This window comes from Gadus macrocephalus, chromosome 5 (assembly GCF_031168955.1).
Source record: "Gadus macrocephalus chromosome 5, ASM3116895v1".
Classification (NCBI taxonomy): domain Eukaryota; kingdom Metazoa; phylum Chordata; class Actinopteri; order Gadiformes; family Gadidae; genus Gadus; species Gadus macrocephalus.
In genome coordinates this window covers 11,350,650-11,373,149 of record NC_082386.1, presented here as the reverse complement: position 1 = coordinate 11,373,149, position 22,500 = coordinate 11,350,650, and the positions used below count along the sequence as shown (strand labels likewise).

General features: G+C 48.0%; 2 protein-coding genes across 3 annotated transcripts in view; one reads left to right on the top strand and one right to left on the bottom strand.

Moving 5' to 3' along the window:
* tgfb3 (transforming growth factor, beta 3) overlaps positions 1 to 13,433 on the bottom strand; it is a 13,957-nt gene extending 524 nt beyond the window's left edge. The window contains exons 1-7 of the mRNA XM_060052259.1: positions 12,745 to 13,433; positions 7,105 to 7,262; positions 4,994 to 5,123; positions 4,697 to 4,804; positions 3,499 to 3,670; positions 1,458 to 1,611; positions 1 to 909 (exon numbers count right to left, since the gene is read on the bottom strand). The exon at positions 1 to 909 is cut by the window's left edge and continues 524 nt beyond it. Coding sequence (XP_059908242.1) covers positions 751 to 909; positions 1,458 to 1,611; positions 3,499 to 3,670; positions 4,697 to 4,804; positions 4,994 to 5,123; positions 7,105 to 7,262; positions 12,745 to 13,090 — 1,227 coding nt within the window. The 5' untranslated portion in view covers positions 13,091 to 13,433 and the 3' untranslated portion in view covers positions 1 to 750. The remainder of the gene's footprint in view (positions 910 to 1,457; positions 1,612 to 3,498; positions 3,671 to 4,696; positions 4,805 to 4,993; positions 5,124 to 7,104; positions 7,263 to 12,744) is intronic.
* Positions 13,434 to 13,850: 417 nt separating this feature from the next.
* Positions 13,851 to 22,494, top strand: LOC132457882 (intraflagellar transport protein 43 homolog A). Of its 2 annotated transcripts, XM_060052260.1 has the most exons (6): positions 13,851 to 14,137; positions 15,188 to 15,286; positions 15,404 to 15,436; positions 18,707 to 18,777; positions 21,470 to 21,505; positions 22,297 to 22,494. In XM_060052260.1, the coding sequence occupies exons 1-6, from the start codon at positions 14,093 to 14,095 to the stop codon at positions 22,478 to 22,480; spliced, it is 468 nt and encodes a 155-aa protein (XP_059908243.1). In that variant the 5' UTR covers positions 13,851 to 14,092; the 3' UTR covers positions 22,481 to 22,494. The 2 variants fall into 2 exon arrangements, with proteins under 2 accessions (XP_059908243.1, XP_059908244.1); XM_060052261.1 differs by lacking the exon at positions 15,404 to 15,436 and having other exon boundaries at positions 13,858 to 14,137.
* The last annotated feature ends 6 nt before the right edge of the window (positions 22,495 to 22,500 follow it).

The following is a 22,500-nucleotide window of genomic DNA, read 5'->3' as shown; positions in this document are numbered from 1 at the left end:
TGCAGTGGTCATGGAAGAGGACAATGTTCAGGTCCTCTTGTCATTACGTCTGTGGCGTGGAATGCCCGTTTCTGTTGCGACGACACAAAGGTACAAGCGGTTTGGAGATGCGAGACGAGCAGGGAAGACAAACTTGACCGGACGTCCTCTCGGATTTCCGAGAGCGTCATTGGGAGGTGATAGCGTTCATGCTCATGCCATCAGACCTCAGTCGAGCTGCAGGCCTCTTCTCATTATCTAACGGGTTTCCATGTCAGGGAGAGGGGTGGAGGGAGAGAGGGAGAGGCAACATGAGGTGACGGTGGGGCGATCGGCTGGGTGGAGGTGGACAGAGGTACTCGTGAAGGGGGCAGCATACCCCCCTCACCCCATCCCGTCCCCCTCCTGCCATCCCTCCTGAGTGGTGCTTCCCCCCACCCCCCACCCGGGAGATCAGCTGGGGGGGGGGGGTCACTCTTGATTGGGGGAGGAGAAGGGTGGGGTCGGTCTGAGGTTCTGGATTCCTCCTGTCTAACTGCACTTGGGTGGGGGGGGTCTCTCTTGGTCGAGGTCGGTCAGAGGTCCAGGGTCCTCCCGTCTAACTGCACTTGGGTGGGGCTGGGGGGTCGGGGGGGGGGGGGGGGGTCTCTCTTGGTCAGGGTCGGTCGGCGGTCCGGGGTCCTCCCGTCTAACTGCACTTGGGTGGGGCTGGGGGGTCGGGGGGGGGGTCTCTCTTGGTCAGGGTCGGTCGGCGGTCCGGGGTCCTCCCGTCTAACTGCACTTGCAGGACTTGACGATCATGTTGGAGAGCTGCTCCACCTTGGGCGTGCGGCCCACGTAGTACAGGATGGTGAGGGGCTCCAGGTCCTGGGGCACGCAGCAGGGCGAGGCGGACGCCTCGGGGTTCAGGGTGTTGTAGAGGCTGAGGAGCTGCGGAGACGCAAGGCAAACACACCTTCACATTTAGCTGACAGTTTTTCGTCTATGATTTTTTTTGCAGGCTTTTACTGTAGAGTTAGACAGGAAGGTATGGGAGAGAGAGGGGAAGACATGCAGCAAAGAACCTTCAAACCCAGGGGGCTGCGATCACAACTGAGCCTCAATGGTACGCCCTCTTCCCAAAGAGCCACCGGGGCACCCCAAGCAGAAGCTGTTATCCAAATTGACTTACGGTACATGCACGCATTCACCCACCGACGGCAGAGTCAATCATGCATGGCGACAGCCAGCTCGTCAGGAGCAGTTGGGGTGGAGGGACACCTCGAACCCTCAGCTAGGGTCCCCTCGTACTTGCAACCTCCGGTTACAAGGCAACCCGCCGTACCTCCTAAGCTATGCCGACCCCAACACGGCCAAAGACGTCAGTGAGCAACGCAATGTGGTTTCATCCCGATACAGTGGAGCGGTTAAACGGTGACGAGGTTAGACTGTGGGGCGGTTAAACATTGGCGGCTGTTCCTTTTTTTAGAGGTCCTCACCGAGCTATGGGTGGTGTCTGCGCTGCGGAGGTAAGGGCAGGGGCCGGAGCAGAAGTTGGCGTAGTAGCCTTTGGGCTCGTGGATCCACTTCCAGCCCAGGTGCTGGCGGAAGTCGATGTAGAGCGGTCTCACGCAGCAGTTCTCCTCGTAGTTGCTGCAGGAGAGCAAGAGGAGAAGCATGTGGAAAAAGAAGAAAAGATCACTTCAGAGTTTCAGGAAAAATCTATTACTATTACGAACTGTGTACATTTCACTGCCAATGGCATCACAGAAACTGTCAAGGGCGGGGGGGGGAGAGAGAGAGAGAGAGAGAGAGAGAGAGAGAGAGAGACGGGGCTGGAAAGCAACAACAACAAAAAAAAAAAAGAATTCCACTTGAAGGTGCGCCCTTATTTTCCCTCTTGGAGGCGGGCCAGATGCCTTGCTGCTGCCTTCCAGCCCCTGGTTGGGAATTCAGAGGTGAGGCCGCTGCGCGTACGATGGGAGCCCTCCTTACCAGCGAGCCTTTGAACGGATCCTGACTTGTACTCTGCGGTGGCTGATGCCTCTGCCACGCTCGGCCAGCTGATCAACCAGCCCTGCGTATGCCCACCGCGCGTCTCCTTCCCCTCCACCGGAGTGGGAAACGGCGGCTCGTATTACCGGCTCCAAGGTCACCGGGGCCATATTTGAATGCTTGACAATACAGAGACAGGCCCCTGAAAAGACCAGTGGCAGACTCCACAGTTTTTCCTCCACCGGTGTAATGTACACTGAGGAGAAGCAGCCTGAGGAATGCAGGAGCTTTCGTGAGCCAAATCAAACCTAGGATCTCGCATTCGTATAGCAGGCATCTTAAGGGTGTAGGAAGGTTTCTATCTCCTCATCTGTGGTTCCAAGAGTGCATTCCAAGCCGCCATCTCTGTACTCTTTGGCCAATAATTCTTGTTATTATTCTAGAATTTGGAGGTAGCCAATAGGAGGGTTTCAATCACAGGGTTCTGAAGTTTGATCGAATGAGTTCAAGCCTGTTCAGGACCATCTTGGTACTTGTCCAACATTCTAGAATGTGAAACCGTCCTCCTTGTTAATATTCTAGAATCCTGGTTACTATAAGGTGAAAAAGCAGCACTAAGATTATGGCTTGGAATGTGTGTGACATCATGTGAAGCCCTGCTGTACTTTATAAGGCCTGTTACGTATTTTAAGAATCTAAACTACCCACACATAGACCCAATGAAGCAGGACCAAACATATAAGCCGTAAATACCATACATAGCCACAAGGGGAGCAAGACCTTACTGAAGGCGGCAATAAATACTTTAGCCACAGAAGGCAGCACCGCAGACCAGGCGAGAAAGCCGAGGATTATTTCACATCGGCTCCCCCCACTACTTCCGGACCGCGCTGTTCAGACCATTAAAAGCCTACAGATCGAGCATTGGCTTCAGAAACTCCCGGTAGCTCTTGGACAGGGGTTAGGTCTATTGATCAGCTAGGAGTCGCTCAGCACGTGTTTAGAATACATCTTCAATCTCTCTTTGCTTCAGAGTATCAGTTTACCATGCCGAAAATACTTTATACAAATAAAGTCTCTTTAAAGCTATTCCTTTGGATTCGATCCCTTTCCTTGAAGAACTCTGCAGGCCCATAAATACAGAAGGGTTAGGTTTTAAAATGGAGACCGGTTAAACTTCAACCTGCTGCCCCACCTCGTCGCGTATGAAGTAGCCTGCATTGTGTTGAGTGTTGGACTGACCAGCGCTGCTTTATGGACTGTTAATAAAACAATGTTGTTACCCACACTGGGTAAGGAATATGATGGAATAACTGTACAAGTATATTTACACACACATTGTGTCAAAATCTGTATTTCTTAAAATAACCCATAACACCGCCATCCCATCTCATTCCAAAGCGATCCAACCGTTGCGCTGCCGTAACGTCCACCAGCTTCCAGCGCAGCTGCTGTTGCTATGAAAAAAGCGCTAAATTTAGAAAGGGCGGGAAAAACACGAGTTAATGTATTACGTTTCCCCAGAGTTTGGAAAAGTTTTCTTACGAGAAGCAGTAATTGGTGTCGAGTGCCCGCTTGCGCCGGCGGGAAGAGGACTGGGCGTCCAGCCGGTGAGGGGGCAGCATCATGAGGATCAGGTGGGGGTACACCTCCTTCTGCTGCTTCTTCAGACGGCTCATGTCCAGGCGGACCTGCTCCTCGTACTCCGGCTCCATAGCTGCAAGGGGTCCCGGTTCAATTAGTTCGTCATTATGGGATCGCAGTGCTTTAACCCCAACAAACTGAGGGGGGATTCAGGAGCATGTCGTTACGGAGTAGGTAGGGGTTAGATACTCTAGGTGGTCAGGTCAGGCCATGAGGGCTTGGGGTCGACACCACTCCCCCGTCCTCTGTTAAGGTAACTAAAACAGGACTCCAACAGTAGCAGTAACAAAGGTCAGGGACGGAAGTCGCACTGAATGATGACCCTGTCCACAGAAGGAATTAAAGAGGAAAGACACGCGAGACTCTGGAGTTGAGGAGATCCTCACTAAGGGGGCTAACCCTGGTCTTACGCTTCCTCCTAGTCCTCATTCTTCTCTAGACCCCAGAGCGGGGACCTCGGCTCCTCCTTCCCAGACATCTCCCCCCCTCGGCTCGTGTGTCTGCTCATCCACTCTGGCCCTGATAGCTAAAGCAGCGAGGATCTCAGGAGAGACGCACGCCGCCTGTGGACGCCTCTCTTTCACGCACGCAGCCAAGCGTCTGAGCACCGTGGCAGCACATTCCTCCTGGCCCCGCCAGGCAGGGGAGGGTTCCCAAGACCCGGACCCGGGGCCCCAACGCTAAGTGAGATACCAGACCGATTGTATTCTCATGCTCTTTGTCTCTCCTCTCTCTCTACCGCTCGCTCCCTCTCTCTACCTCTTTCTCTACCCTCTCACTCTCGCTCTTTCACCCATCCTCTCACCCTCCCTCCCTCAACCTCTCTCTTTCTTTCAATCTCTTTTTTTCTCTCTCTCTCTCTCTCTCTCTCTCTCTCTCTCTCTCTCGCTCTCTCTCTCTACCTCCATCTCTCACTACCAGACCTTCCTTTGGGCTTGAGGTTGATCCAGGATCAGAGGGATAGCAGGTCAGCCAATAAACAGCTGTTGGCCAAATCGACCCGTCCTAGCCTCTGTCACTGATCTACGAGGGAACACAGACCGGTGTGACGTCAGCCTCCGCTGCCTCCATCCAGCCAGAGCATCCGAGGGAGCCTCACCTTTGAACTTGACCTCCAGCAGCTCATGGACTTTCTCGTCTATGTCCCCGTTGGGGCTGAAGGTGTGGCAGGGGCAGTGCACGCTGATCTCCAGGCCCAGATTGGTCTCTGGGTAGAATACATACCGAAGGAATATGAGTTAGAGGTACTTCCTCCCCCCCCCCCCCCCAACCCCACAGGCACTTGCTCTTTATATAGTTGAGCTATTAACGGCAGCCATTGGCACCGGCGACGTTGATACGTGCCACAATAAAAAGCTGTTGTCGAGGAAAGGTTCCGGAAGGCGTCCCAACTCACGGCGGTACATCAGCCACTCCCGGACCGTTTCGGTGACGTCGAAGGAGATCCACTCGGGGGTGCCCTTGGTCAGCACGTTCTTGCCCCCGATGTAGCGCTGCTTGGCGATGTGGTCGTCCTTCTGCAGGATCTGCAGGAGGGTGAGGGAGACTCGCAGTGTGAGGCCATCTGCCAATGGGTTCGCTTCGTACCTGCGTTGTTATGCACGGACATGCAGAGTGTGGCGCATGCGGTGGCTGTGCATGCATGCAGACACACGCGTGGCCGCATGCATGCACATTGTCAGTGTGAAGGCTCTCTTTCCTCTTCCCCTTTTACTTTGTCTCTCTCCCGCACACACAAACACACACACATGCACACACAGACACACACATTTACACGCGTACACATGCACACACACACATGCACAGACATACACACACACGCATGCACACATGTACACACACACATTCAGACACACACACACACACACATAGACACACACACACACGCACACATGTACATGCATAGACACACACATGCTCAGACACACACACACACACAACCAGACGACAATGCAGCCAGAGCTGTCTGCGCTAGACTCTCCAGGACGCCCTGGGCCAAATGTCTTCACTTCATGGAAAAAGTGAGTCCTTGTGTTGTTATCCCCATTTTGCAAGTTAATGCCTGTGTGTTACCCTGCTGCCAATGGGACCCTGTCTGTCCCTCCCATCGCTCGTTCATACTTCAGACTACAGCTGGGATCCCATTGTTTTCGGTCTGTCCATACAGTACCAGGATAGTCAGGGCCATACAGCACCAGTCTAGTCAGGGCCATACAGCACCAGTCTAGTCAGGGCCATACAGCACCAGTCTAGTCTGGGCCATACAGTACCAGGTTAGTCAGGGCCATACAGCACCAGGTTAGTCAGGGCCATACAGCACCAGTCTAGTCAGGGCCATACAGTACCAGGCTAGTCAGGGCCATACAGCACCAGGCTAGTCAGGGCCATACAGCACCAGGCTAGCAGCGGTGCAGTGATCCATCAACACGTTGAGCCATCAATAATGGCTGTGAATCTTCATGACGGTTTGAACCGGGCTTCCAGAGCGCTCAGTCACAGCGGCGGCGCAACCGCAGAATCACAACCTCCCACCGGAACCAACGGCGCACTCGCTGTGCAGAAAGAGGCTTATCTCACAGAGAGTTTAGTGTTTGGCCGTGTAGCCGTGGCGCTTAGCCTCACGGCCCAGGCGGGGATAACCAGGTTCCTGAACAATGTCCGCATCTAATCTGGCTTCCGCTGGGAGCAGGGGGCCTGCGGGCTGCCAACGCTGCCCTTGCCAATCATCTCGCGAGCTAAAGTGTGGGGGCGAGCGTCTCTGCTTACCTCCCCCGGGGCCCGACCCTGCCTCTATCTCCTCCTCGGGGCCCCTGGAAACAATCTGGGGGCCTGACAGGCTGCGCTAGGCCGCGGCCAGAGCCCGCCTCTGAGGCGGTATATGCAGTCCGGAGACGCTTGTCTCCCTGGCAGGAAATGTTGGAACCCGATCATCGCTCCCGGTCTCTCATGGGGGATTAATGAGGAAACCGAGGCAAGTATCCATCCTTCTGGCCGCTGCATGCAGACGTCCACCAGACAGACACCGCTAGGAGCACACGACCGTCGGAAAAAGAGCATCACGCATGACACACAGAAAGCGCAGGTGCAGCGGTGTACGTCTCTCATCGGACGTGCAACGGTGTGACGCGACGAGGGCGGGGAAACGGACGGAGAGCGACGGTCCAGGAAGAAGAAAGCGTAAAATAGCGATTCTAGAGTAACTCCACATCGGCTGGAGCAAGCTCATAAATTCATCGTTATGTAAAAGCCATTCGAGGGAAAAGAAACACATGGAATAAGGATCAGCTGGCCAGCAGTCGTAACGAGCCCTGATAGAAACGGGATCATCTTTTAGGTGACGACGCAGAGAGCTCTTCAGTGGACGCTCCCAGACCGTGGGACCGGACTGGTGGTAACAGACTGTTCGAACGGACTGGGGGGAACAGACTGGTAAACTGGTGCACCGGACTAGTGGACCTGACTAGTGGACCTGACTCGGGGGGCTGGACTGGGGGGCCGGACTCGTACCTGGTAGAGCTCGATCCTCTGCTCGTTCCTCCTGGAGCTGGAGTTGGGGATCCTCAGGGCGCGGAACTCGGCCCGGAACAGGTTGGTGGAGTTCTTCTCCATTTCGGACACGTTGAAGCGGAACAGCTTGGAGGTGATGCTCTTGGGGCACAGGTCGTCTATTGCAAAACACACAAAATGACACCTGGGTTGTTAGAAAATGCGTTGAATGCAAGGGTCGTTTGCTTTTGCATTTATATTTACATTTAAGGCACTGAGCAGACACTGTCATCCAAAGATGTCAGAAGAAGAAAGAGAAACAATATATCCCTGTCAGTACAGTAAGGAGGTTTCAATTGTCAGTGCCAAGCACTAACAGTTGTTAGGTTAACCCATTCCCTGTATACAACAAACATTAAGTGCCATGACGTACAACAGACAATAAAGTTGTTAAATATGAGTTCAATAAAAGGGTTGTTTTCCTTTGGATAAATGAAATTATCTGCTTTCTGACCAGAGGGGAACCTTTTTCTTTCATTTTGATCACGTCCCCCTGAGCAGTGACCTCATTGTGTTTGTTATCACGGCCCGTTTTTCCATTTATCCTGCCTGCACACAGTTGGATGTGTTTACAGTGAATATTAATGTGCTGATTTTGATCACTGTCATGGATCTGACACTAGCGATCCGGATGTTTCACAGAAAGTGGTTCTAGGTATTCTCCTAAGCCCTCCCCAGGGTAGAGAAGCACAGCCTCACTTCCATCTGCTCATGCTTTGTGTGCAGTCTGATCACGAATCATGAAATCAAAACCAAATGTCCCATGCACTGATAAAGCAAAAGGCATGAGGAGGGAGATGGCCTGCGTACTCCTCCTCCCCCTCCCCCTCCTCCTCCTCCTCCTCCTTCACCCGTGCTGGAGAACCAACAGGTGCTCCTGGGTGTTAGGAGCCAAGCCAAGGGCATCTGGGCTAGGAACATGTTGGAGCACATGGTGGAACAGTCTACCAGTAACACCTGGACCAATAGGCTTCTGCCTCGGTGTGTCTGAGAGGGCAGAGGGAGGGTGTCTCCCTGGTGACAAGGGATCTGCCCATCAGATGACAGTCAGCACCCACTAGGAATGAAGTGTGAGGTTCTGTGGTGAGTGAGTGAGAGAGAGAGAGAGAGAGAGAGAGAGAGAGAGAGAGAGAGAGAGAGAGAGAGAGAGAGAGAGAGAGAGAGAGAGAGAGAGAGAGAGAGAGAGAGAGAGAGAGAGAGAGAGAGAGAGAGAGTATTGGAACCAGCAGACCAGCAATAGCAGTGGTATGAGTTCTCTCTAAATGACTTCCTGTTGGTCAGCACTCTTGAAAAACGTTAGAGTTTTTTTTAATACTGTAATACCACAAAATGGTTTATTATTCTAACAGACTGAGCACAGGCCCTGTTGAGTGAAATAAGCACACGGCAGGCTTGTAATGAGTCCAGAGGAAAGAGACGTTTACAGCCAAGCCAGACATTGCTAATGTATTGGTTTTAACTTTAGCATTATTACCCCGTTTATTAGCTAGTATTTATTAGCTGTCAGCTACCTGTCTAATCACGAGCTGTTTTAAAGGTTTGTTTTAACAGAACTTCCACCAAAGGGAGGTTGAAAGTGTCATGAGGTGGCCCATCTCCCGGTATCTGTAATCCATTTGACTCTTGATTTTTATTTCACTGAGTTCTCTCAGAGATTATCTGATATTTCCATGTTGCTTTTTCCCTTTTTTAGGGGGGGGGGGGGGGGGGTTCAGTTCCAGCCACTTTCCCTATTTATAGAAGGCGATCTTAGTGTGCAATGAGTGCATCCCGTCGAGATATCTGTCCAGTTTTTCCATCACACAATCTGGAAGGAAACTCGCCAGCTTTTGCTTCCCTTCAGTCTTCCCCCTCAAAGTTCCTATCTCACCCCTTCCAACTCACCCCCTGCCTGTCTCAAAGAAGAACGTGGAAACTTCTCCCCAATTTGAGACGAGATTTCTATTTCTAATCAAGCACTTGGTTTCCTTTTGGATTACCTAATTTCCTCTCCCCCTCAATTGGATGGTTTTAGCAGGGATTTCGCGTTGGGGATACAAAGGTCATTTTTTCTGTGTTGCAGAGTCATTTGGGATTGCTTTTTGTTATAAGGAACGAATAAACATTGCAATAATCAAATCTGTTCAGAAGAGCTTTTCTTGGACCTTAATAGTCTGAATAATGACGATGATGTTTAATACTCATGATGTTATACACAGTCTTCCTCATGAACCTTCTACCACTGATTGAACTACGGTTGGCGGGTGGTTGAGGAATGGCTCCCAGAAAAGATGCTTCACTTTCCCCTATTTACTGGCCCATGGATGGACTTCAGGAATCCAACGCTAACACTGGCCTGGAAGTCTGACCGCGGCTCTAAAAGCTCCTCGTGAAAACACTGTCTGACCCTGACACCTCTCCCTGCCGCCCCCACCCACCCCCACCCCCTCTGGCACCACCCACTCACACCCCTGCCCCCGGCCCCTTATCTCCTCTCATGTCTGGGCTGGCTGCCCAATGTCGTCTGGAGCAGGCCGGCCTCACCGGTTACGTCACACAGAAGACCCCCTGCTGGACGCCGGAGTGCCCCTCCCCTCGTGTGGTTTCCACAGTGGCCCGCGGGGCAGCCACTCTGTCGCTCCGTCCAGAGCCTTGTGGAGGGTAAGCACCAGGCAGTAGGAAGCAGGACGGGGGCAGGTGCTGGCCAGCTGTGGAGGCTGGTGCTTAGTGGGCCTCCTCTGCCAGCCCAGCGCTGAGACTACAGAATTCAAGGACTCATATAACTGAGGAGAGTCAAAGCTTTCTTGGAAGGAAGACTGTATTTTCTGCGCATCGTTGTGACTGATTTCAAACAATGGTTCATGTTTGATTGGATTAGTCGTCATGTACGCCAGCTATGATAAGATTACAGTTTTTCGCAGGCCAATGCGTTCTGTAACTAGTCTACTGAGATCTTTCTGAATAACAACATAAAAACACTGTCATAAGCAAACGGCCTACACACACACACACACACACACACACACACACACACACACACACACACACACACACACACACACACACACACACACACACACACACACACACACACACACACAGTGTGAAATGTTAGGGGAGTGGAGGCGGGGTCTTGCTGTACTGCGTGTGTAACTTGGGCTCCACGTGTAGGTAGTGGGCAGGGCCAGTGAGTGGGAGGGGCTTTAGCAACATGATGGAGCTCTCCCCTTAAGGAAGACTCACAGTGGAGCTCTCCCCTTAAGGAAGACTCACAGTGGAGCTCTCCCCTTAAGGAAGACTCCTGATGGAGCTCTCCCCTTAAGGAAGTCTCACAGTGGAGCTCTCCCCTTAAGGAAGACTCCTGATGGAGCTCTCCCCTTAAGGAAGACTCACAGTGGAGCTCTCCCCTTAAGGAAGACTCCTGATGGAGCTCTCCCCTTAAGGAAGACTCACAGTGGACCTCTCCCCTTAAGGAAGACTCCTGATGGAGCTCTCCCCTTAAGCAAGACTCCTGATGGAGCTCTCCCCTTAAGGAGGACTCATGCTTTTTCCACACAATCAAAGAGAAAGAGGAAATAATGGCAGCGGCCAGAAATATCTCTCTCTCTCCCTCTCTTTCTCTATCTCTCTCTCTCTTCCTGGGATGAGATCATCGTTCTACTAGTCTGTGTATCAGCAACACTGCCGTGTCCTCACTTTCTTTTGGCCTAGGTCTCCTTTATCCTTACACCGCCTATGAATAATGACCTTATCGCCCAAATATTACAATCTTTTTCTTTGCCTGGCACCAGCTGTCAGGCACCACGTGGTTGTGTCCAGTGGGTGCAGAGGGTTTACACAGGGAGAACACAAGGGAATTATGACAATTATAAGAGTGTTAGACCAATGTTATTCACTGACTATACAAACATAACATTCAAAAGAGGGGATAGACCGTACTCTCCCTCATCTTCAGGAGTCTGTTCTTTTAAGTCCTTAGCAGGCACAGACAACTTGAGTAAATGGGCAGGGCAACATGTGTTGTACTTTACTACCCATCATGTCTCTCGGTTAGAAAGTGTTGGAAAATGTAGTCAAAAGTTGGCCCATGATTGACAAGTCACTTTGTGATTCAAAACATTGACATTACTCTCATTCTGTCAGCCTTTTTCTTCAATCTCCAATCATCCAAAATATATGGTTTTACTCATAGTTATAGAATAAGATAAGTGTTCTGTTTTTACCAAGCCGCCTAACTCGGTTACAAAAGTAAAAGCTGGACTTTCCTATCCCAAAAACAGTGGATGTAAAAGCCATTAGATTAAATAGAAAATGGCCTCTACAGTATTACTGCGGTGACAGACATTACGCTCCCAGATACTAAAACAGTCCTTGCTTTCTTAGGAAATTGCATAATGGAAAATGAAATAGAATACCCCATTATTTTTTTGATCCATTTTGGCAATCCACGTTATTGGGACACACACACACACACACACACACACACACACACACACACACACACACACACACACACACACACACACACACACACACACACACTTCAGGTAACCTGCTCAGGGACAACAGACCGCCACAGGGGCCACTGTGTGACAGACAGGGTAATGTATACATCCTCCTGGGCAGCGGGCCATTTGCTGATGCTATTCCTGAGAGCTCAGTGTGTGTTGGGAGGTCGGGGCTACCTCTGACCCGTGCGTGAACACCGTTTTAGAGCTGTGTGTTTTGAGCGTCAGGGGCACTTTGCAGAACTCATAAAAACGTGTTTGAATCCGGTGGGAGACTTCTGCAGGAGCCAAGGGAGTCTCTGTAGGGTAGAGTCCAAACAGCTGCCGAGCAGCACCTGATTACACCACACAGATCCACTTCTAACCAGTGAGATCTAACCCGTGCACACGTTTTGGCTTGGCTGCTGCTTTGTTTTCATGCGATTAAACCTGGAATTAAGGGAACAATCATTTCATTTGAGTTTATATGGAAAATCCAAATATTCACGAGCAAGGTCTTTTAACCATTGCGCCCAAACCAATAAACGCCCAATCCAGTAAAGACTGGGGATGGTAACGGTGGGCAAATGTAGTTAAATTCAGGGCCATAAAGTTAGGTATGAATTATTGAAGTTGGCAGAGTTCGACTTAACTGCCTGAGAATTTTTCCCTATTCGGAATCTGTCAGACTATCGTGCGTGGAGTTCCCATGGCTTTGGTGTGAGGTATGCAGGAGGAATGGTGCTCTTTCCAATTAGACTGTTTACCTTGCACACTATCGCGCGCACAATTGCGCACGCACAGGAGCGGCCGCGCGTAAAGGCTGCGCAGAACTGAGTTATGATTCATCTCAAGGGTATAGCGTTGATTTATAGTACAAAAAAGTAGCCTCGAACCGTATTTTGTTTTGCTTGGACGTTTACTTACAGGTTACTAAATAACCACGTTGAATGTCACGTATTTCAATTCATTTATCTGTTTATTTCATCGGAAGTTTATTGGGCACACTTTTGGGTAATTGATTTCGCAGGCTCACACATGGTATAGTTCACACACAGCAAGCGTGCCAATAACGCAACCATCCTCTGGGTTTAATTCTGTCTGCGTATGACTAAGGACGGAGGGGACCACTCACTGTTTTCCGGCGGGCCGTTGATCATGTTGAATTTGTAAATCTCTTTGGCATAGTACTCGGTCTCCGTGTTATCCTGACCGCAGCTCTGCTGGCGGTCCCTGCCCAGCTCCTCGATCAGTTCCTTGGTGCTGTTGTACAGCGCCAGCACCTGGAGAGGCACCTGGTTGGTTCCAATGGTCTGAGGGGGGCTGGTGAGACGGAGCTTACTGAGGATCTGACCCCGGATCGCCTCCACTCGCTTCTTCTTGATGTGGTCGATGTCCACCGTGGTGCAGGTGGACAGCGACAGAGTCATTGTAACGCAGTTTGAGATCAGGAACAACAGGAGCGCCTTACACAAATCCATACTCCTGCTTAAATAGATGCTCACAACTAAGGTGTTTTCAAGTTAAGAAGAAAATAACTTAATTCCGATTTGAAAAGTGTTCCCTATCTGTTTGTCATTCTTTTTTTCCGAGGAATCCCATTGTGTTAAGTGTCATCTGTGCAAAATGGCATAAATAATCCATGATATTTTCTTTAGGAAACCAGACTGACTCTTCATCTCAGCATGTCTTCATTCCTTTTGGCCGAACGCACGCATGTGTTTTCATCTTCAATCCCAAGATATCAGTCCCGACATCATCACACTTCACACCGCCCGTCCGTCCACTCAAAACACTCAACAGATGGGAGCTATCCTCCCCTGCGCTTCTCTTTATAGTCACAGCGACCGGTGACGTGTTTGGGGGCGGGCGCGCAACAGAAAGCCTAATGTCATGGCAATAAGACCTTTGCTCTTATTGTAATTAAATTATTTCCTTCAAATTGTAATTACATTTTTTAGAGAAGTTGATATTTCACGGAATAAAATAAAATGTGTTTAGAATGAATACTCAACGAATGAGGCATTTAATCTGAATAGGCTACACATATAATAAAAGTCAGAAATAAAATTGCATCATCGTGGCATTGTCAGAACATAGAATGAAATGACAGGACTACGCTGTCACAAGCAGGATATGTATCTAGGAATCTTCCTGTTGCTCTGCCTCCTTATCATCCGTCTCATACCAGACTTCAGGTTAAAAGATGCTCTACAGCAGCACCTTGTGGAGGCAAAAAACAGAACAAACCTGTACCGATCATATCAGCACTGTGGTTCTTAAATACTTTTGAAACAATGTTTACAAAATAGTTTGCGCAATTTTGGAGTTGTTTAATTATTGATGGAAATAAACCATCTATTCTTGTCTGCTCATGAATCGCCGAACGTGCCTCTCCTCCTGATTGGCGTAACTATGGATACCGTTGCTATGTGACGCTTGTTCCTCCAGGAAGACGCTAGTTCTCTAGCTCGCAGGACAACATGGAAGACAGCTTTCAGCTAGGAGACAATGGAGTTGTGAAAAGTGTGAGTTCTACAGACTCATGTCATAGTTCGCCGCACTGTTGGTTATTTTTGCTTCTAGTTCGCTTTAGGCATTTAAATGATACCCACGACATGTTGGCTGTGTTATGCTAGCTGCTAACCATAGCCTAGGTTGCTATGCAAGTTAGGCTAAGTGCAAGAATGCGAATGACAGAAACACCAAAGATACTTTTCTTCCGTTTGCATTCTTGGAGGGAGATACTTTATCACCGTTCTTATTTAAATGAACGCCGACTGTGCTTGTTGACCACCTTCGATACCGTTATTCTATCATCTATATAATGTGCTTGTGTGTAGTACTGTGGGGGCCTCACGTTACATGAAGAAGCTGAGACAAGGCACTGTGGTCCAGATATCTCATCTCACTGTTGTTCTGTAAACCATGTGCTTGTGTGTAGTGCATGTGTGTCGTTTTTGTGGGTAGTGTTTGTGTGTAGGGACGTGATATGTGTAGGGCCTCACGTTAAATCAAGAAGCAGAAGAGGGACGTCACTGCTTTGCGTTTTTCCTCTAGCTGCGGATGGGGTCAGCTGGGCAGGGGGCACTAACAAAACAACGCGTCTAAAACTCATTATCTAACGGGCGTCTCTCAGGTTATTGCATTCTGCTACATATTGTAACAAGAAATGTATATGAATGCAATGGCGTTATATTTTATATTCTGAAAATGAGCCGCATCCATCCCCAAGTTAGCCCCCACTAGGGCAGTATATACATGTTCAAAGTATACTGCCTTCTTTATGGTAATAAATGGCTTCTTTGATCACTTCTACACTTTACTAAATAAAGGATTTATTTTAAATTGAGTTATTGCTTACAGAAATGAATCAATGAAACATTTTCTTTTACGTTTGGAATATTCCCTTTGCTGTTCAATAAATCTAAATAGCAAAAGTTATGTTTGCTTGTGATTGCTTCTTGGGACTGGACTAGAATAATATGTGTTTTCTTTGAGTTGAGTTGTACCTAGTTGCTAAGTTATAACCAAGCCACTGTTTGTGTTGTTTCTCCCATCTTGGTGAATTCCTTCAGGTTGCGAAGACAGGCCGCAGGGCCCGGCAAGCCGCAGAGCAAACCCCCCTCGATGAGTCCCGTCCCCTCCGAAAGTCCTCCTCCACCTCTGCTGGAGAGGTAGGCGGTCACACCTTCATTGGTGGATTAGTGTCATGTGACTTGTGGTCAAGATTTCACTTCAGAGTTAAAAGTAATCATGTCTGATTTTGCTTTTCTTCCATGCATGGTTTCAAGGACGAGGAGGATGTAGGTAGCGTGACTGAAACGGTGAATTGTAGCTTGAATTGTCTTTCTAGAGCTTCAGAAAATGGCTTTATACCATCGACAACATGTCAGAGCATTCCACTACTTTCTTGTTTTTATTTTTCGGTCCACTGATATTCAGACTTCTTTTAAATGCTTCTCAAATTTCAAGGTGAATTTTCTATATGGCTTAATCTACTCCGTAAGTCTCTACCTGGCTATTGATGGTATAAAGTTACAAAGCAGTAGTCATGGTGTTTGCTACCTTCTTCAGAAGAAATCCTCTTCATGATCATCACACTAAGCCTCTTCAAAGTCATCCTATTGTGTATTGTGTATGTGTCCAAATGTAATACCAGGAGACCAATTCTTACTGCATACTTAGGCTTGGCTTGTCAACCTATTGAACTCTGATGAAGTCTCAGCCCATGTATAGTCCTAAAATAGTGCCCAGCTATCCTAATCTAGATATGGGCAGAAGCCCTTGTGTTGTAAAAAACTATTCATAAACTCCCTGCCATGCCTCTGTGTCGGCTGGTATAGCAGGGCAGCATTGTTCCTGCCGCCAAATCATGGTAGCCATGTGACGGCTTAATAAAGTACACAGTCATTTCTGATCTATTACAAGATGTCCTGCCAACAATTCATTGGTTAAGTATTATGATACCTGTGTACAATGTCTCGCCCTTTTTAGCTTATTGTATGTGCTGTGTATGTAACTGTGAACCATAGTTACACACCTGATGCTTTGGACCGTACTAAAGTTTAGACATGGTTACATCAAACACCATCGTGGCTTCCTGCGACAATATAGTGCCCTTCCGATTGGCGCTCAGAGAAACTCCACGTCAGATGGGGGCGCTGACAGTTCCCCCAAACAATTTTTTTTAATGCAGACCAAATTGGCAAACAAAACCGCCTTTTTTTTGCTTCCATAATTGGTAAGTCATCATGAAATTCTCTCACATGTCACATGAGTGAAGGCATTAAACTACCTCACGACGTTCCCTCCCTGCCCCACGCTGGCATACTGCGAGCCAGCCAACATTCCCGAAGCAAGAAGAATGAATTCCAGCAATACTTGGGCTGTGTGCTAACGTTCCCAAATTAGGCCAACTTCCCTAATGTAAGAACAGTATTCCCGCGCCCTCTCTGACCCGCTGCAATACATGCAATACATTTTTCGAGAATGTCGTGGGACTTGGGGAAGTTTATTTGCAGACTTCGTTCATCAGTGCGGGCCCTCTAAAATACCCAACTGATTGGCCACATTCTTGACATCCTTTCAAGACAGAAGGAACGACAGGCTAAATTATTTTCACTTATTTCGTAGGGTTTGACAACCGCAAATGTCTGTCCCCAGAGAGATTGTCGGAGGATCCAAAATTAGGGAAGAGGAAGGCTGAGCTAATTGCTCGAGCATCCGATTCCATTTAACCAGGGTTATTTAGCATCATATTTGGGCATGGAGTGTATTGGCCACAACATCCTTGTTGACTGGATACTATGCATGCCACAACATTCAGACTAATTGTTCAATGTGATAATTTATTCTGCTACGATAAGCTGTACTACGTAAATGTTTCTTTAGGTTCGAAAAAGAACTGTTTCTCTTCAGTTGCCTGGTGATATTATATTGATTTATTCATAGTCTTGGTCAGCAATTCAAATGAATGAAACTGCTTTAATTATACATTATAGCCTAATAGGTTCACTTCAAAGTGAGTCATCAATTAGGCATCGATGTAAATCATGACTATGCTATTATATAGGTTTGTTAAGTACCCTTTGCATAGCACTCTCCAGGTTTCTTCTTTTAATCACCCCTATTGCTTTTTTCAAGATTTAATTACTAATTGCTTGAATTTGTGGATTTATCCCGTCTTGGCTGTTCGGTTCAGCAGCAACATGCAAGCAATCCACTAGAGTAGGCCTCCCCTCGGCCTGTCCCACTCACTTCCTCCTGACATTCAGATTTATAAATGAGTTTAGTGAAGGGGCTAGCCATGAGAGATTATTTCCTATTTCATGTTGAACGAAAGAAATTCTTTCTGGCCACTTTGTCCTCCGCAGACCCAATTTGGAAATGAGAAATGTTGTGCTCGCTGCTAATGCATTAGTCCAGCGCCCGCCCCGAGCATGCTCTGTGGAATTCATTCATTCAAGTGGCGTTCTGCAAGACCAGCCGGCCCCCGGACCGCCATGCAAACTCAATGGACTATTTTCAGCGCTATGTCGGAATCAAAGAATGAGGAGAGGAGGGCTCTTTCGGTTGTTGTTCTTGCTGCAGAGCTATTTTAGGTCAAACTCTGCAGCCCCCCCTGACCGTTGTTTGTGTGACAGTTCCCACACTCTTTCTCCCCATGTGTGCGTGCGCTGAGATTGAGTAGCATTGAAAACCACAATAAACAACACAATGGTCTCCATATAGCCCCGACTGTGGAGCTGCACTCACCAGCCAGCAGTGTTTGTGTAACTTATGTTCAGTATTGTAAGTATGCAACAATGGGTTGTGAACCCTTTTTATAATAGTGAAGTAAAAGTTTAACTCTATCGACCGAGTACAATGTCTTAATTATCTGAGGGAGGCTGTGAAGCTCGATTTCCATCCTTGCACACGGTTGTGCATCAGACTTATGAGAAAGCCAACCTGGGTGGGCTAAGTTTTGAACCTTTTGTTCTCTGTGTCCTTTTTGTTTATAAATCAATCATTTAAAACAAATCCTTTTATACAGTCTGTGTGCTGGAGTGGGTGTGTGTGCTTGATGTGATTCTTTACCCTTGCAATATGAAATCTTAAGTTCTCCTTTTGAAGTAGCACTGTGTACAAGTCTTAGTTTATTCAATGATTCACTTTGAATTCAGCTCTCGTTCAGCTCAGGCTAACCAGAACAGATCCTAAGCCAGAGGTCAGAATTGACATTACCTATCAGAGCTGGGCGCGTATGTATGATTATTTATGAAGTTGTATTATAAATAATACATCTAAATATACGCCGGGGCATAATTAAGCCCCTAACCCTGGCAGTGATGAAGCCACGATCCACCAGTGGAGCTTCACAAGACCATAGCATAATTTACCTCTGCATACGGAACTAACCAGATCCAGGACGGATGTCCTCATGGAACTAATACATTTCACATCATTCACGTATCAGCATGTCGACTATTCCTCTTCCTGTCCGACGTCATTCGACACGTTACACAGTGCTCCTTTAAAGGAGACTCTGGGACCGACAATGCTGTACCTGAACATGAGTATGGTTGTTTCCTAATGCCGGTCCTTCCTTCCAGGCGGGCCCTCCGAAATCCGTCCGCAGGCAGGGCGGCTGGGCCGAGGACAGCTCTGGAGCCGGTTCTGCCAAGTGAGTCTGGTTCCCTTTGATGAATAACCAATTTGATCCTTTTGTGGTATCGTGTTTGTTTCGGGTTAGGTATTACTCGGAGAGTGGTAAATGTTCAACCCGTGGTTTATTCAGAGACACAAGGTAAACAAGCATGTGTTCTGGAGGTGGTTCATGAAGCATCTCTCGATCTCTCGAGGTAAGAATTCAGTTTATTTTAGAAGTGAGCGGAATGGTCATAAACCACACCTACAGGTTTTAATTTACCCAGGTAAGCCTTCGGCCCGTCTTGGCTTGGGGGGGAATGTTTGTAGTGTCTGACTGATCTTCAAACTCATGGGACTGTATATGGTGTTGTGTTGGCCACTATGTGTAGAGGAAGCTATTCATAACTTGTGTACGCTCTACAAATGTGTTGTCCAATGATGTAATGATGTTCGCTTGAATCATGTGTTCGAAATATAGCATAGACTAAAATAATTTACATCATCTTACCCCTTCGCTTGCACCCAGGTTTGTCAGGCGAAACGCAGGCAAAACAAACCCAAAAAAAGGCGGGAATGCCACGGCGGCTGCAGTGTTGTGTTATTAATGGACCCTCCAATGAGCTTATTTATCAGGGCATATTTGGCAGTGGCGGCGCGGCGAATCAACAAGGTTAGGGGGAGCCTGTCCGGGCAGGTCGCCCGTCATTCGTCTTCATCGGCGGGGGAGCGGGTAATTGACATGGTTAATGCATCAGCCACAGGAGGGCACTGTTAGTCAGCGAGCTACTTCATCACCAGGGGCCCGGGCCACTTAATCACCTCCTGTACCGCCGCTGTCCGCTCTCCTCCACGCCGGAGAGGAGGCCAACGAGCAGCCTTCCTGCCATATACAGAGGGACAGCCTCTTCGGGATTTGCATAGCAAATATCGGGAGTGGTTGACTAAAACCTGCTGTTTTCTTTTTTTTTTTCAATCCAAAAATGATTAAATATTATGTGGGGAAAAAGCTACAGCAACTTATGATTTCTGTACTGTACTGCTTTCCACTTACTCCTTCTACTCCATGTCTTGTAAAACCTCATACTCTGCGGTATTCTGCATGAAACCCGCAGTATTCTGCAGTTTCCAGCACAGAGAGAGAGAGAGAGGGAGCTCAATAGGTCTTGGTTTTCTACCAGTGAAGGTCAGGGAGTCGCTCACCCTGCGTTCGTGTCACCCCGACGTGATTCCTCCGCTCAAGGAGATTGAAGTGCAGGAAGTGTTAAACAAAGTTTTTTTTCTATCCGTGCATTGATCCTCTGTAAAACAAAGTAAGTAATGGCCCCCACCGGAGCGGACAAGGTCCCTCTCCTCAATGTCACCCCTCGTGCTCAATCAGGCCAGCCCTCCTTGCTCCTAATCCCGGCGCCGAAATCCCCGGATTTGTCGATCTATCACTCCTAATTGACACTAAATGATCTGTCGGTTTATTGATGAACCTTTGAAGCCGGGTTGTCACAATATATTTTATCCCTACCAACTTTCTTTTTTTCCTTCCCCCAGACAGTTTTCGCCGTGTCTGTCACCTCAGCGTACATGAGTCTTAATCAAGGCAGCGCTAATGTTCCTTTAAGTGCCGTCACCCTCCGCCCCCTAGCCAGGACACCGGGCCAAGGGCGGCTGCAGGTGGCCCAAGCCACCCTTCCTGGTGGGACGCTACGAGCACGTTGTTATAGGCCTAAAGCGAGGGCAAGAGAGGGGGATTGGGTTGTTTTTGGTTTTTGGTTTTGTAAATTTTTTTGATAAAGGAAAATGTAAAATCCATCCATGAATTTTTGGCGATTTAGATTTGGGAATTTTGATCAATCGAAGGCTCTTGGGCAGGGATGTTGTCCTGTGTTCCAACCAGCCACGACTGATTTTAAACCATTCAGCCCAGATCTTAATTTATAATGTAAACTTAAATGGCTCTATCAGCTTGCATTTTGGCAGCTTATCTTCATTTAAAGAATGCATACAAATGTTGAGCTTAAAGAAGAATATATGAACTGTTTGATATAGTTTACCTTTAATACCAGTAGGGGGCAGTAGCTAACCAGGAGAGTAAGCAGAATAAATATATCGTAATATATATAAAAGAAATGAAAGAATTAGAAAGGGGTTAGGGTGTTGACCTGACAACCACACACATCAATAAACAGTTTATTAAGCTTCTTATGATTTTAATTGGTACATTTTCAGTAATACGTAACGCTATTTAAATGAACTGTTGGGTGCTGCCTCGTTTGTTTCTTCTTTGATTTAAATTAAATGATGTGGACATTTCGTTTTGGGGAACTCGTGTTTTATTTAACAAAACAAACCAACAACAGAAAATGAAGCGATTTGTCAAAGGGCGAAAAGGCAATTATTTGGGGCTGGGTTTTCCTCAGTCAAGCTGGCCAGTGCACATAGAGAGAGGTCTGAAGAGAGAGCATTGTTGGGTGGCTAGCAGATGGGGTAGAGGCATGAAGAGGATTCAACCATATCAACTCTATGCATTACTGTGCCCTACCCTACCGTGAGCAGTATTATCAATAAAAGAAAGAAGCTGTTGGGTTTTAAAACAATGTGGGGGGGGTTGTCATTCTCCAAATTATTTTACACATCAGCGTTTCTTTCTCCTGCATGTGTTTTTTTATTTCTGATTAGTCCGACGTTTCGGCTTGGTTTTATTGATGTTTGTCTATTAATTGTCATCACTCCAGATCCTCCAGAAGACCAGCGTTGGAGGACCAGGAGGAGTGAGTAGCTCCCATGTGTCTTTATCATCCCAGAGAACCGCTGATTGGATGGAATGCTGGATTTAGTTTCCGCGCGGGATGGAATAATTACTTAATTTGTGTGTTTCTTTGTTCGTCGTTTCGTCGTTTCCCCTGTCGCCGTAAAGTGCAAATTGGGGGGCAGTACTCTAAAAATCGTCCTTGGTTACAACTAATCCTCGCCTTCCAAGAAAAATCACTTAACATGATTAAAAAACAAGGGGGAAAAAAACACAACAGCACAAGCGTGACTGACTTGTCACCACTTTCATTGCTGTTGGGAGCCAACTCCTCATTTTCATGCATTTTTTTCGTTTCACTCCCTGCTGTCATTGGGGGCACTGGAGTACATATCTCTGGAAGTAGAGGCTGGGGTGCTTTAGAGGACATGGTGGTCTGTGTATCGCACCAAACAAGCTTCACACACATTTTGCTGCTGTCCTATTCAGTAAAAGTCCCTCAGATGTACCCGACTTCGTCCTATCACATTGCGTAATTGCAAAGCTTTGTATTTATTTAATACATTATTCTTGATCCATTCTGAAACAAACAAAGGCGATCCCACCCTGTCCCACACAGAGTCCCATAGCAGCGTAGCGAGGGACAGGCAAGTGTCATTCAGCCTTTCACTGACGGAGAGCCTTCTCTCCGTCTCGTGACAGGACAGAGAAGAGGGATGATCAGCAGGGATGGCAGCTCTTTCTATTTTTGGGGGGATTCAATTTATGGAATGTTTGAATTAAGACACACTTTAAAACTTCCTGTGTCCATAGCCGACGCCTGCAGCCACAGACCCCCCACGGCTCGGACGACGAAGGAGGTGAGGGCCCGCTGCCTGTGTCTGCTCGGGTTAAGGAGGTTGAAGCTTCTGGTCCCTCCCAGTCCTGCTTTAGTCTGCTGGGAATCAAGCAGATTCAAGCAGCGGCACTCACATCACTGCTACGAAAGGCTCTCTGAAGCCTTTCGCCTCTGGTCAC

Bases quoted from the DNA above. Each gene is read 5' to 3' on its own strand.
- LOC132457882 (XM_060052260.1), top strand. From the start codon at position 14,093: ATGGAAGACAGCTTTCAGCTAGGAGACAATGGAGTTGTGAAAAGT. The intron at 15,287-15,403 runs GTAGGCGGTCAC...CATGGTTTCAAG, and splicing joins CCTCCACCTCTGCTGGAGAG to GACGAGGAGGATGTAGGTAG. The intron at 21,506-22,296 runs GTGAGTAGCTCC...CTGTGTCCATAG, and splicing joins GCGTTGGAGGACCAGGAGGA to CCGACGCCTGCAGCCACAGA.